General features: G+C 43.7%; 1 protein-coding gene across 1 annotated transcript; it reads right to left on the bottom strand.

The window, feature by feature from the left end:
* Nucleotides 1-130: 130 nt before the first annotated feature.
* Nucleotides 131-12,305, bottom strand: LOC123649749. Its single transcript, XM_045567923.1, has 7 exons — nt 12,001-12,305; nt 10,826-10,918; nt 10,248-10,402; nt 9,781-9,921; nt 3,043-3,110; nt 2,646-2,665; nt 131-213 (listed from the first exon to the last, which is right to left on the bottom strand). The coding sequence occupies exons 1-7, from the start codon at nt 12,092-12,094 to the stop codon at nt 131-133; spliced, it is 654 nt and encodes a 217-aa protein (XP_045423879.1). The 5' UTR covers nt 12,095-12,305.
* Between the last annotated feature and the right edge of the window lie 1,250 nt (nt 12,306-13,555).

Raw genomic sequence — 13,555 nt, 5'->3', positions numbered from 1 at the left:
CCTCCGTCTCCACTGCGGTGCACGGCTTCCAGGACGTGGTAGAGACACCGTGTGCATAAGGACAGTCAGGATAAGGCTTCCCGGTCCTTCCAGAGCCTCAAGGCAAATACTCTTTCCTCACAGCCTCTCTTCAAGGACGGTCCAAGCCATCATCATTGCACATGGACGTCTTGGACCTCTTCACGGCAGGCTCAGGGGCCAGCTCTTCCACAGCTAAACACAGCCAGAACCTGTCCTTTTGCCTCACCCAGGAAGCGATACTGATTTTCGAATGACCCCATTATTCCACAGAAACTGTGAGGCCAATTCAACACTGCAAGTGTTGGCTGACTTTGAAGAAACAGGATGACTTAATCATGGCCAAAGCAAGAACCGGTTCTACTGCTCTCTGACATTAACATTTCTGAAAACTAAGTCTAAAACCCTGAATAGCTCCCTTCTGCCTTCTGGATTCTTCTGTTTTGTGGCTTGTTCTCACCACTGGTGTGAGGAAACAGCCTTAGATTCTACATGTGAGCACATGCCTTTGATTTTTTTTGAAAAACAGCTTTGTGGAAGGATAACTGACATATCATAAACCACACATATTAAATGTACAATTTGATAACTTTTGACAAATGTATACACCTGTGAAACTGTCCCCACAATTAAAAGAATGAACATTTCCATCATCCCCCAAAGTTGGACCTTCCTCTGCATAATCCCTCCTTCCCTGTCCTCCCCCAGGCCACCAGGGCTCTGTTTTCTGTCAATATAGACCTGTCCCTTGTATTTTGCCAAACTGCCAAACTGTTTTCCAAAGTGGTGTGCCAATTCCTTCTAATGGATGTGTACTGGAATCTCATATAGTTCCAGTTTCTTAGGCCTTTTTTAATTTCTCACAGCAATGATGCATAGTTTCCAGTATACAGGTTTTATGTACCTATTTTCAGACTTATTCCCAAGTATTTTATATTTTTATATAGCTGATCAGGTTGACTGAAAACAAAGATAGTGGTACTGCTTCCTTTCTGATGTGTATGCCAATCGGGTCCAATTGTTTTTAAGCATTGTTCATATCTTTCGTATGTGTACTGGTGGTCTAGTCATTCTATCAGTTAATGAAAGGGACATGTTGAAATCTCTGAGTGTAATTATGAATTTGTCTATTTCTTCTTGCAGTTCTATCAGTTTTTGCTTTAGGTATTTTGAAGTTCTGCCATTAGGTACAAAATCATTAGAATTGTTATGAACTCATGGTGAATTGACCCCTCTGTCATTATGAAATGACCTTCTTTATCCCTGAACACAGTTTTTGCTCTGAAGTCTACGTTTTCTGATATGAATATACCAATACCGCCTTTTGGTTGAGTGGCATTAGCACAGTATATCTTTTTGTGTCCTTTTACTTTTAACCTGTTTGTTGCTTTATCTTTCCAGTGCATTTCCTGAAGGTAGCAGAAAGATGAGTCTTGCTTTTTTATCCATTTGACAATCTCTGCCTTCTAATTGGGATGTTTAGGTGATTGATATCTAACGTGATGATTTATGTGGTTAAGTCTACCATCTTGCTATTTGCTTTCTATTAGTCTAAATTCTTTGTTCTCTCTTCCCTTTCTTTCAGTCCTTCTTAAAAATTAATTGAATATTTTTAGTAATTCCATTTTATATTCTTCATTGGCTTATTAGCTATAACTCTTTGTTGTTTCAGTGGTTGGTAGAGTTGACAGCACACATCTTCAACTTGTCCCAGTCACCCTTCAAGGGATAGTATACTACCTTCTGTATAGTAAGAATTAGTATGTTTACACTATAAGCATACTCTGAGCTATTGCCATACATTTCACTTCTCCATGTTACCAACTCCACAATGCATTGTTATATTTGCTGTTTAGTTTTGAGTTTCTTCGTTGGTTTTCTTTTTTTTTCTGTTTTTAAGACAGGGTCTTACTATGTTGCCGAGGCTGGCCCAGAACTGCTGGGCTCAAGCCATCCTCCCACCTAGGTCTCCTGAGTAGTGGGACTACAGGCACATGCCACCATGCCCAGCTTCATTTCTGTTTGAACAACTATCTGATAGACAGATCTTAAAAATAAGAAAAATATATATATTTATCTACATGGTTGTAATTTCTGCTTCTCTTCACTCCTTTGCACAGGCAGTGGTCCCCAACCTTTTTGGCATCAGGGACAATATTTCCACAGCTGGGGGGTGGGGGGAGGCAGAGCTCAGGCAGTGATATGTGACCCGATCCTAACAGGCCAAAGACCGATACCAGGCCATGGCCTAGGGATTGGGGACTGCAGCTATAATGTATTTTCAACTGGTATCATTTTACTTCTGGTTGAAAGACTTCCTTTAACATTTTCTAGACTGTGGATCTACTGATGATCAAGTCGCTCAGCTTCTGTATGTCTGAAAACATTTTTATTTCCAAATCATTTCTGAAAGATATTTTTACCTGGTATAGAAGTCTATGAGACAAGACACAAGGGCGTAGATAGTGAACTAGTAGCAGCCAGGACATGCTGCTTTCAAAGAGAGGAAAGAACATTGCAAGTAGATGCCCAGCTACACATGGACCCTCTTGGAGAGAACATTATAAATCATCACAGAAGGTATGGGAGACACTCAGAGTGAAAGAGATGGGGATGGGGAGACCCACGTGCCAAGATCTCAAGGTACCTAGGGGAGACACGTACACATGGGGAAGGGTTAAAGGAGAGAAGGCCAGGAAAACCACCCACTGTGCAGAGACACGATGACTTGAGCTGTTGGAGGCCCCTACCACCACCATGGGCCTCCATTCTTTTCAGGGAACTAGTTGGAAACTGCATTGTAAAGTTGCATCAGAGAGCAGGCTCAGCAGTGACCTGCTGGCCTCTGTTCCCAGGTTGCCACAGCTGAAACCAATTGAAGCTCTCAGATCCAGAGAGCCCAGTCTACACAGGGATCAGCTTTGCTGCAGATGCTCCTGCACCACCCCTTGCTGACCCCGGGAGGGAGCAGGGAGAGGAGATGCTCTTCCATGCCTGTGACTGGGAGCCAAGCATACCACTCACCAGGGAACTTGAACAGAGTGGATGATGTCATCACTTGAGAGGTCCCACAGTAGCAGCCCCAGTAGAATCTGTGTGAGGAGAGACAGCCAGCCATCTAGCAGCCCAACCCATGCAGCGCCATGCACCAACCAGCAGAACAGCTCCCCAACCTCATGTGCCATGGCGCTGAAATACACATACCCAGGAACTTGTGTGCTGCGTGGAGGTCCTAGCCCTCATGAGCTTCCATGCTGACCAGAAGAGCAAGCCTGTGGCACTGTGTGCCATGCTTACATCCATGCAACCACGTACCCATGCACCGTGTGGTGGCCCTTGAAACTACAGACCCACATGCCACAATATTTGACATCACCAGAGATTCAGACATCCAGATACAAGATGGTCATTAAACACCAGCAGCAAAGAGGACATCTCCAAGACATAGTCAGCAACCTGGTCAAAGTCAGAATGAAGGAGAAAACTCTACAAGCTGCAAGATGAAAGCAACAACTAACCTACAAAGGAAAGCCCACCAGGCTAACAACAGATTCTCAGCTGAGTCCTTGCAGGCCAGAAGGGATAGGGGCCCATTTTTAATCTTCTTCAGCAGAACAACTGCTAGCGAACAATTTTGTATCCTGCAAAACTAAGTTTCATAAGTCATAAAGAAATAAAGACTTTTCCAGACAAGCAAACACTAAGGGAATTTGTCACCACTAGACGTGCCCTACAGGAAATGTTTAATAGTGCACTATACATAGAACAGCACAATAGATACCCTCCAGTGTAAAACACCCCCAAATTAAAGCTCACAGCTCTTATAAAACAATAGCACAAGAGGGAAGACAAAACAAAAAGATATTCAACATGATGAATAGAATATAGATATCATTACTAACACTGAATGTGAATGGTCTTAATGCTCCTATTAAAAGACATAGATTAGCTGAATGGATAAAAAGTCATTGCTAAAGTATATGTTGTTTCCAAGAAACCCATCTAACTCACAAGGACATGTACAGACTCAAGGTAAAGGAGTAGAAATAATATTCAATGCAAATGGAAGCCTAAAGCGAGCTGGGAAAGCCATTCTCATATCAGATAAAATTGACTTCAAACCAGAAGTGGTTAAAAAAAAAAAAGACAAAGATGTTCATTACATAATGATAAAGGGGCAATTCATCAAGAATATATAACAAATCTAAATGTACGTGCACCAAACACATGAGCTCCCAGATGCACAAAGCAAATTCTACAAGAGCCGAGCAAACAAATAAAGAGTTGCATCATAGTCACCAGGGACTTCAATACCCCACTGACAAAACTAGACAGATCATGAAAGCAGAAAACAAGGAAACACTGAATTTAAATGGAAACCTAGAACACATGAACCTGACAGACATTTACAGAACACCCTACCCCAAAACTATAGAATGTACATTCTTCTCATCAGCACATCAGACATTTTCCAAGATCCCTACTATCCTAGATCACAAAGCAAGTCTCAGTAAATTCAGAAAAATCAAAATCATAGCATGTATTTTCTCAGACCACAGTGAAATAAAACTAGAAATCAATTCCAAGAGAAACTCTCAAATCCACACAAACTCACAGAAATTAAACAAACTACTGCTAAATTATCCTTCTGTCAATGATGAAAGTAAGAGGGAAATCAAAATGTTCTTTGAACTGAATGACAGAGGGGACATAAGCTTTCAAAAATCTATAGGATACAGCAAAGTCAGTGCTAAGGGCAAAATTCATAGCCTTAAATGCTTACATCAAAAAGATAGAAAGATCTTAAATTACCAACCTGATGTCACATCTCAAGGAACTAAAACAAGAAGAACAAACCAAACCCAAAGCCAGTAGAAGAAAGGAAATAACAAAGCTACAAATGAAAGTAAATGAAAGGGAAACAAACAGAAAAACAATAATTCAGAGGAACAATGAAACAAAAAGTTGGTTCTTTGAAAAAATAAACAAAATTGATAGACCACAAGCCCAATGATCCAGAAATAGAAGGAAGAGGATTCAAATAACCTGAATGATAAATGAAAAAGGAGATGTGACAACTGATACCACAGAAATCCAAAACATCATCCATAATTACTACAAAAATTACTAGAAATCTAGGGGAAAGGGATAAATTCCTGGAAACACACAGCCTCACAAGCCAGAATCAGGAAAAAATAGAAATTTTGAACAGACCAATAATTAGCACGAGATTGACGCAGTAATGAAAAGTCTCCTGAAAGAAAAAATCCCCAGAACAGACAGATTTACAGCCAAATTCTACCAGACCTACAAAGACGAACTGGCACTTATCCTACAGAAATTATCCCATAAGTTCGAGGAAATCCTCCCCAACTGATTCTAAAAAGCCAGTATAACCTTGACACCAAAGCTAGAAAAGGGTACAACAAGAAAAGAAAACTACAGGGCACCAATATCCCTATGGACAGTGACACAAAAATCTTCAGCAAGACACTAGGAAACTGAATGCAGTAGCACATCAAAAGATAATTCACCATGATCATGTGGGTTGCATTCCAGGGATGTAAGGATGGTTCAACATGTGCAAATCAATAAATGTGATTCTCTGCATAAAGAGAAGCAAAAACAAAGACCATATGATCATCTCCGTAGAACCAGAAAAGGCATACAATAAAATCCAGCACCATTTCATGATAAAAACCCTCAACCAACTAGGCATAGAAGCAGCATGCCTCAAAATGATAGAAGCTGTATACAACAAAACTACAGCCAACATTATATTGAATGGGGAAAACTTGAAAGCATTCCCCTAAGAAATGGGACAAGACAAGGGTGCCTAATGTCACCACTTCTATTCAACATAGTACTGGAAGGCCTAGCTAGAGCAATCAGTCAAGAGAAAGAAATTAATGGCGTCCATCGCCATCAATATGATCCTGTATTTAGAAAACCCTCAAGATGCCACCAAAAGACTCCTCGAATTTATAAATTCACCAAAGTCTCAGGTTACAAAATCCATGTACACAAATCAGTAGCATATCCATATATTAACAACAGCCAAGTAGAGTGTCAAATCAAGGACTCAATACAATTTATGATAGCTATGATGAAAATAAAATACTTAGGAATATATTTAATAAGAAAGGTAAAAGATCTCTACAAGGAGAACCCCAAAACACTGGGGAAAGAAATCACAGATGACACAAACCAGTGGAAAATATCCCATGCTCATGGATTGGTAAAAATAACTTCGTTAAAATATCCATTCTGCTCAAGGTGATTTACAGATTCAATGGAATGCCCATCAAAATATCAATGTCTTCCTTCACAGATCTAGAAAAAATAATCCTATGTTTCATTTGCAATGAAAACAGTGCCTGAATAGCCACAGTATAATGCAAAAAGAGCAAGTCTGGAAGCATCACATTCCCTGACTTCAAATTATACTACAAGTCTACAGTAACGAAAACACCATGGTATTTACTGGTATTAAAGTAGAGACAAAGACCAAGGCAACCAAATAGAAAACGTGGAAATAAAAGCATACAGCTATGAACAACTCATCTTCAATGAAGCAGACAAAAACATATACTGAGGAAAGGAAGCCCTATTCAATAAATGATGCTGGGAAAATTGGATAGCCACATGCAGAAGAATGAAACAGGAGCTCTATCTCTCACCATTATCAAAAATTAATTCAAGATCAGTTAAAGACTTAAATGCAAGCCATGAAACCTTAAAAATTCTAGAAAAAAACAAGAAATACACTTCCTAGTCAAAGAATTTTTGACTAAGACCCCAAAGGCAAATAAAACAGCAGCAAAATAAATAAATGGGACTTAATTAAATGAAAAAGCTTCTGCCCAGCAAAGGAAATAATTAACAGAATAAGCAGGCAACCTGCAGAAGGGGAGGAAATATTCACACACTATACATCCAGCAAAGGACTAATTTCCAGAATCTACAAAGAACTCAAACAAAATAGTGAGAAAAAAAGCAAACAACTTCATCAAAAAGCGGGCAAAAGACATGAACAGAATTTTTTCAAAACAAGATAGACAAATGGCCAAAAGTCATGAAGAAATGTTTAATATCATTAATCATTATGGAAATGCAAATCAAAACCACATGAGATTCTACCTTATCCCTGCCAGAATGGCCATTACTAAAGTCAAAAAAACCAACAGACACTGGCATGTATGCAGAGAAAAAGGTACACTGATACTGTGTTGCTGGGACTGAAAACTAGTACAGCCTATGCAAAACCCTATGAAGACTCCTCAAAGACCTAAAAGTAGGCCTACCGTTTGATCCAGCAATCCCACTATTGGTATCTACCCAAAAGAAAAGAAATCATTTTATCAAAGAGACAGCTGCACTCAAATGTTTATGACTGTACAATTCACAATTGCAAACATATGGAATCAGCCTAAGTGTCCACTGACACGTGAGTGGATAAAGAAAATGTGGTGAGAATACACAAACAAACACACACACCATGGACTACTACTCAGCCAGACAAAAGGAATGAAATAATGTCATTTGCAGCAACTTGGCTAGAACTGGAGACCATCATCCTCAAGTGGAGCATTTCAGGATTGGAAAACAAATGCTACCTATTCTCACTAATAAGCGGGAGCTAAATGCTGGGTGAACATGGACACAAAAGGAATAAAGGACGTTGGAAACTAAGAAGGGAGGAGGTTGGCATGGGGGTGAGGGGTAAAAATTTACCTATTGGGTACAATGAACACTGTCCTGGTGGCAGCAACACTGAAAGCTCTGCATTACAGACTATATCCATGTAACAAAAACTTTTGTACCCCCGTAATATTTTAAAATTGAAAAAAAAATAGAATTCTAGGAGACAGTGTGTTTCTTTCAGTACTTTGAATGTGTCTGAGCACTATCTTCCTGCTTGCATTGTTTCCAATGACAAAGCTGCTATTCTCCTTATCTTTGTTCCTCTATATGAAATAAGGTTTTTGTTCTTACTTCTGGTTTTCTTAATGCCTTTACTCTGGCTACAATGAAAATTTTCTCTTTTTCACTGATTTTGAGAAATTTGATCATGATATGCCTTGGTGTAGGTGCTTTATGATTCTTGCGCTCGGAATTCATTGAGCATCTTGGATCTGTGCATTCATAAATTTCTTTAGATTTGATATTTTTTCCACCAATATTTCTTCAAGTATTTCTTTCTTTATTTCCCCATTCTATGGAGGCTCCACTGCACAAAAATTAAGCTGCTTGAAGTTGTCCTACACCTCACTGATGTTTTATTCTCTTTTCAGTCTTCTTTCTCTGTGTGTTTTCATTTTGTGTCATTTCTACTGCTATGCCTTTAAATTAACCAATATTTGACCTTGTGATGTCTCATCTGCCATTAATCCCATCTAGTATTTTTGTCACCGCAGACATTTTAATTTTTAGCTCTAGAAGTTTGATTTCGGTCTTTTCAAAATATGTCTTCTCTGTTTCTACTTAACTTACTTAAGAGTTCCTCTAGCTTTGAAACCTGTGGAATGTAGTTATAATATCTGGTGTAATGCACTTGTCTGATACCTTTAACCCCTGTGTGAGTCCTGGGTCAATTTGGGTTGATGTTTATCCTTGTGATAGGTCATATTTCCTGCTTCTTTGCATGCCTAGTGACTTTTTATGGATTTCATGCCTTGGCTACTGTGCAGAAGGCTGTGATGCAAAAGGAGAGAAAGCTTCCACCATCTGTCCACTGAGTGTGATGTCAGCTTTGGCCTGTCACATGTGCTCTTACTGTGTTCTCGCACATTCCCTCTGTACCTAATTGTTGAGAGTTTTTATCACGAAATCATGTTGAATTTTCTCAAATGATTTTTCTGCCATCACTCAAGATAATCACATGGTTCTTTTCCTTCATTCTCTTAACGTGCTCTGTCATATTCATGAATCTGTGTGTGTAGAACATCCCATTGATCACGGAGAACAATGATTTTAATGTGCTGTTGAATTTGGCTGTCTGCATTTTGTTGAGAATTTTTGCATGTATGTTCATCAGCGATATTGGTGTAAAATTGAATTTGCTCGTAGTGTCCTTGTCTGGTTTGGGCATAATGGCAATGCTGTCCTCGTAAAAAGAGTTTCTTCAATTGTATTCATTTTGGGGAAGAGTTTGAGAAGTGTTCTTAGTAGTTCTTTAAATGTTTCGTAGAATTTGGCAGTGAAGCCATCAGGTCCTGGGCTTTTCTTCCCTGGGAGACTTTTACTACTAATTCAACCTCTGTGCTCAGTATTGCTCTATGCTGTCTGCCTCATTCTTCAAGGTGCAATTCAAACATCACCCCTTCTGAGATCTGAAGCTTCCTTAAATCCCTTCAGGCAGAATTAGTCACAGTTTCTCCACTTCTTCTAGTCACCCCTCCCCCATAGCTAGAAAGCAGCTCTGACACAAGCACAGTGGCTTATCCATCTCCACTTCCCCAGCCCCGTTGAGAGAAGCTACTCAATAAATGTGGGCTGCACTCACTCAGGCTCAGCAAACATTCTGTGTAAAAGGCCAGGCAGGAAACGCTTTAGGCTCTGCCAGCCATAGGGTTTCCGTGGCAGACGCCGCTCTGCTATGGTAGCTCAGAAGCAGCCTTGGACAACACGCAAACTGTGTGTGAATGCATGGACGTGGCCCAGTGCCAGAGAAAGCTTATTTACAAACACGCTTCAGCATGAACTACTCAATAAATACCGAATGCACAAACCAGACATGTTTCCTTTTCACCCCTCAATCACCTTGCAGATGTAGAGAGGCCTCACTGGTGTGGTTGTCAACATTGTTAACCATCCAGTTAACGAGTACACCAGCCTCTCACGTTCTGAGAGTTGCAGGAGACAGCAGAGGTGGCCAGTGGTCTCCAGAGCTTTCTCTGCCACCTGTGTCCAAAGAGACACAATGAGTTTGCCTCAGCTCCTCATTCATCTTGGTATCCCCAGGGCCTGGCACAGTGCCTGGCAGGCAGAGGGTGCCCAGCAAATGCAAATGACAGAACCACATCATTACCAAGTAAGTGACTGGACAGCACAGTGTATTCTGACTGTCCCCTTTTCCGGTCAACAGGAAGAGGTAGCTGAAGAGGGTCCCCCTCCCTGGTGAGTCAGCCTTTCATAAGCAAGTGGAGAGACACTGCCCCTCCCGACCTTTGGCTCCAGACTCTCCCCGTCAGCCCATCCACCCAACGCCAGCTACCTCCCACTCCCACCTGGCTTTTGCTGGCCAGGGGCTGATGGCGGAAGGAAATCTGGAGGGTTTTATCAGCCTTGGTGGCCACTTTGATGAACGCTCTGGTCATCGCTCCCTCCTGCAGAGATGCATCGTCCAGGACAGCCTGGGCACTGGTGGCCAGTCCATGGAGCACTGTGAGGGGAGCAGGGCATTGGAGCTGCCGTCACCCTTCCCTCCCCACAGAGGAAACAGACACACAGACAGGTGCACACAGTCCCCCCTCCTGACCCCAAGAGGGCCCCTGGGGCCCTGTGCTGGCAACACTGCCCAGTCATCATCTCCCCAGCTATCCTCCCCGTGATGGCACCTGGTCCACCCAGAGGGGCAAGGGAAGGGGTGAGGCTGCCAACACTGCCGGCATCCCAATCAAGGTGGGTCCTGGCCCCAAACCAGGCGATGGAGCACAGAATCTGCAGACACCCTGGCCTGCTCCCAGCCACCTCCCACCCCTTCTCTGGCCTCCTGGGATCCACATTCAGAGACCCCGTCTTTTCCTGCCCTTCTTTGCTTCCTCCCTGATTCCCACAGAGATTTCCCCAGAACCCTGACCCTCACCCTGACACAGCAACAGCATGTCCTTCTCCTTGTCACTCTTCCTCAGCAGGCTCAGGATACGGGCCCAGGTGGCATCTCGGTAGTTCTCTATGCCTGGGAGGGAGAGAGCAGGAATGACACCCCTGTCCTAGGGATGGGAGCCTTCCAGCCATGCTGTAGTGTAGGAGGCCTTACTGATTAGGGGCCACGAGGCCTGGCTTCTGACCTTAGCTTTGCCTTCAAAGAGTCCAGGTAACCTGGAACAAGGTACGTCATTGACCTGAATTGCATTTTCTGCAGCTATGGAAGGGGACCGCAGTCCTGACCTGGCTGCCTCTGGGAAGGAGCGCTGGGAGGGTGAAGCCCATGTCGGTGTGAGCTCAGCACACAAAGCCAGGGGCTCCCATGACCTGCACACACATCCCCTTTCAGGAACACTTGAAGGACCAAAGACATGTGCTGTCTGAGCTGGATGTGAGAGCATTCGTCATGATTAGATCAGGAGTCACATTTCCAGCTTCTTTTCCTGTGTCCTCTGGGCTTATCCTATAGCCCAACCCTTGTGCCTTGTCCTTTGGAACCTGATGCCCAGAAGGCTGGCTGACTCCCCAGCCTCTCTTTGGCTCCAGCTTCAAGTGGTCAACAAAGGGCAGGGACTGTGATTTGCCCTGTGACTTGATTTGTCTTTGATTGAGGGATAGGAGTGGAATGGGTAAGAGAACATGGCTGTCACCAGGTGCCACAGGGACAGTGTGGAGGACGAAGATTGTGTGGTGATTCTCTACCTGCTCCTGCTACACAATTGCTCTTCCAAGCCTCTCATCTGATCCACAGTCCCAGTGTTCCCTAAGCAACATCCGGTCACCGCCACCTTTGCCCCTCCCGCCTCTGCGGAATGGGGGTTTCTGTTCCACCTTCTCACTCATCTCTGTTCCTCAGGCTTCTCCCCAGCCCCAGTCTCTCACACCCTAATACTGTTTCTTCTGAGCTATTCCTGGTCCCCAGGAACTCCTCCTCAGTTCCCATCAGCCCACATGGATCCTGGATTGTCACCCTCCTCCCCAACACATCCCCCTGGTGGCCCAAGTGGAGCTGTCCCATGAGAAGAATTAGGAGAATCAAGACTCTGTACAGTGACCCCTCTCCTGCTGCCCCATCCCCTTCTCACACAAACTCTTCCATCACAGGGTCCAGACCTGGGCGCAGACTGAGTTGCTCCGGTGCCAGCAGCAGGCTCCTTGGGGGCATTCTGTCTGCCTCAACGTCATAGAACAGCATATGGATGATCATTTCTATGCTGTGATACCCCAGAGCCAGGAGTGATGTACATGCATCCTCCAGTTCTCCCTGTGGCTTCTGGAAAGAGAAGGACTAGCTGTTCCCAGGCTCATCCCCAAGATGAGTCCTCAGGCTTCTGAGAATCAGCTTTCACCAATCAGTGATTCTCTTCTCTCAGGAAGGCAGGAGCTTACTCACCTCAACCCCAACCATCCAGCATTCACCTTCCCAGTGCTGGAGGGCAAGAGCTTCCTTGAGTGTGCAAAAGGATGAGAAGACAAGAAGGGACAAGTTCTCAGCCTGCAATGTCTCTGACAGGCGGGGATACTCACCACTATACTAACGAGGACGGCGGTCTGCAATGTCTCTGGCTTGTGTGTTGGGGTGAGGGTGGGTGGGGACTGGCAGTTCCACAGCACAGAGTGTCCCCTGTAGCTGTGAGTGAACCATCAGGAGGGTGGATAGAAGTGGTGGAAACAACTTTTGAAAGTCCCTGGGAGGTCAGAGGTCTAGGTCACAAGACAATTGTGCCAGGGGAAGGCAGGTTAACTGGAAGGAGGATACCTCCCCGGTAGTAATTAACCAAGAAAATAAGATGACACATTAAGCCAGTGTCAGGAAAGTAACTACAAAACTATGTGAATGGATAGACATGTTGATCGCATGAACATTCAGTGTAGAGGTGGGCCAGGACACTGGTGAGTGGATTTATATAGGTTAGAATATTGAGTGGGACAGCTAGTTGAGTCACAATAACAAAGGTGACTACCTATGGTATCCCAGGAGGAAGTGGTGGATGCAGTCTGAGGATCCAGTCATGTGCTGAAGCCAATAGCACAAATCCTTCCCGTTGTCTCTCAGCTCTTTTGCCTCACCCCTTCCCTCCATTACTGGGTCTTCCATTCTGCCTAGGTCACATTTCTTGAGGTGCATTCAGGGTGCAAGATATGGGCTTGATCACACTGTTTAGAGACTTGAGGTGCTTATATCCCACGTCCCAGTTGGGTCCAAATGTCATCACCCACCAAAAGAGAACTGGTCTCAGACCCGGGGTCCTTTCTTCCTTTCCCCCAGCCTAGAGGCAAGGGCTCCTCAGCATTCTTTTCAGATATAAGATGGTTATATCTGCCACCATCTGGCACTGCCCATTGGCCAACTCCTTGTTCTGCATCTTGATTTTGAGGGCCTTCAGTGTGCCCAGCATATCCTCTGCAAAACCCTAGAGGAGAGAGGGTACTCGGGAAGAAGGGAAGGTTAGAGGGTGGAAATAATAAAGACAATGACAATCTCTGGCAGAGAAAGGAAGAGGAGGAGTGAGTGTGGAGAAAGGATTCAAGCCTGACCAGTGATTGTGGGAGTGAAGTTACGGGTCACACAAGGGACATGGGAACCAGACCTGGAGCTGTGAATGAACTGGACCAAGTCATGCTCTGCTCACAGGAAATTTTGCTGGGTAGGCGCCCAACCAGCTAT

The sequence above is a fragment of the Lemur catta genome, chromosome 14 (assembly GCF_020740605.2).
Source record: "Lemur catta isolate mLemCat1 chromosome 14, mLemCat1.pri, whole genome shotgun sequence".
Classification (NCBI taxonomy): domain Eukaryota; kingdom Metazoa; phylum Chordata; class Mammalia; order Primates; family Lemuridae; genus Lemur; species Lemur catta.
Note: the sequence above shows the minus strand (reverse complement) of the source record. Positions and strands in the feature narration are given on the sequence as shown.

Coding starts and splice junctions, on each gene's coding strand:
- LOC123649749 (XM_045567923.1), bottom strand. CDS start 12,094: ATGATCATCCATATGCTGTTCTATGACGTTGAGGCAGACAGAATGCCC. Junction 10,403..10,825: donor CATGCTGTTGCTGTGTCAGG/GTGAGGGTCAGG, acceptor CTCCCCTCACAG/TGCTCCATGGACTGGCCACC. Junction 2,666..3,042: donor CACTCTGTTCAAGTTCCCTG/GTGAGTGGTATG, acceptor TGTCTCCCCTAG/GTACCTTGAGATCTTGGCAC.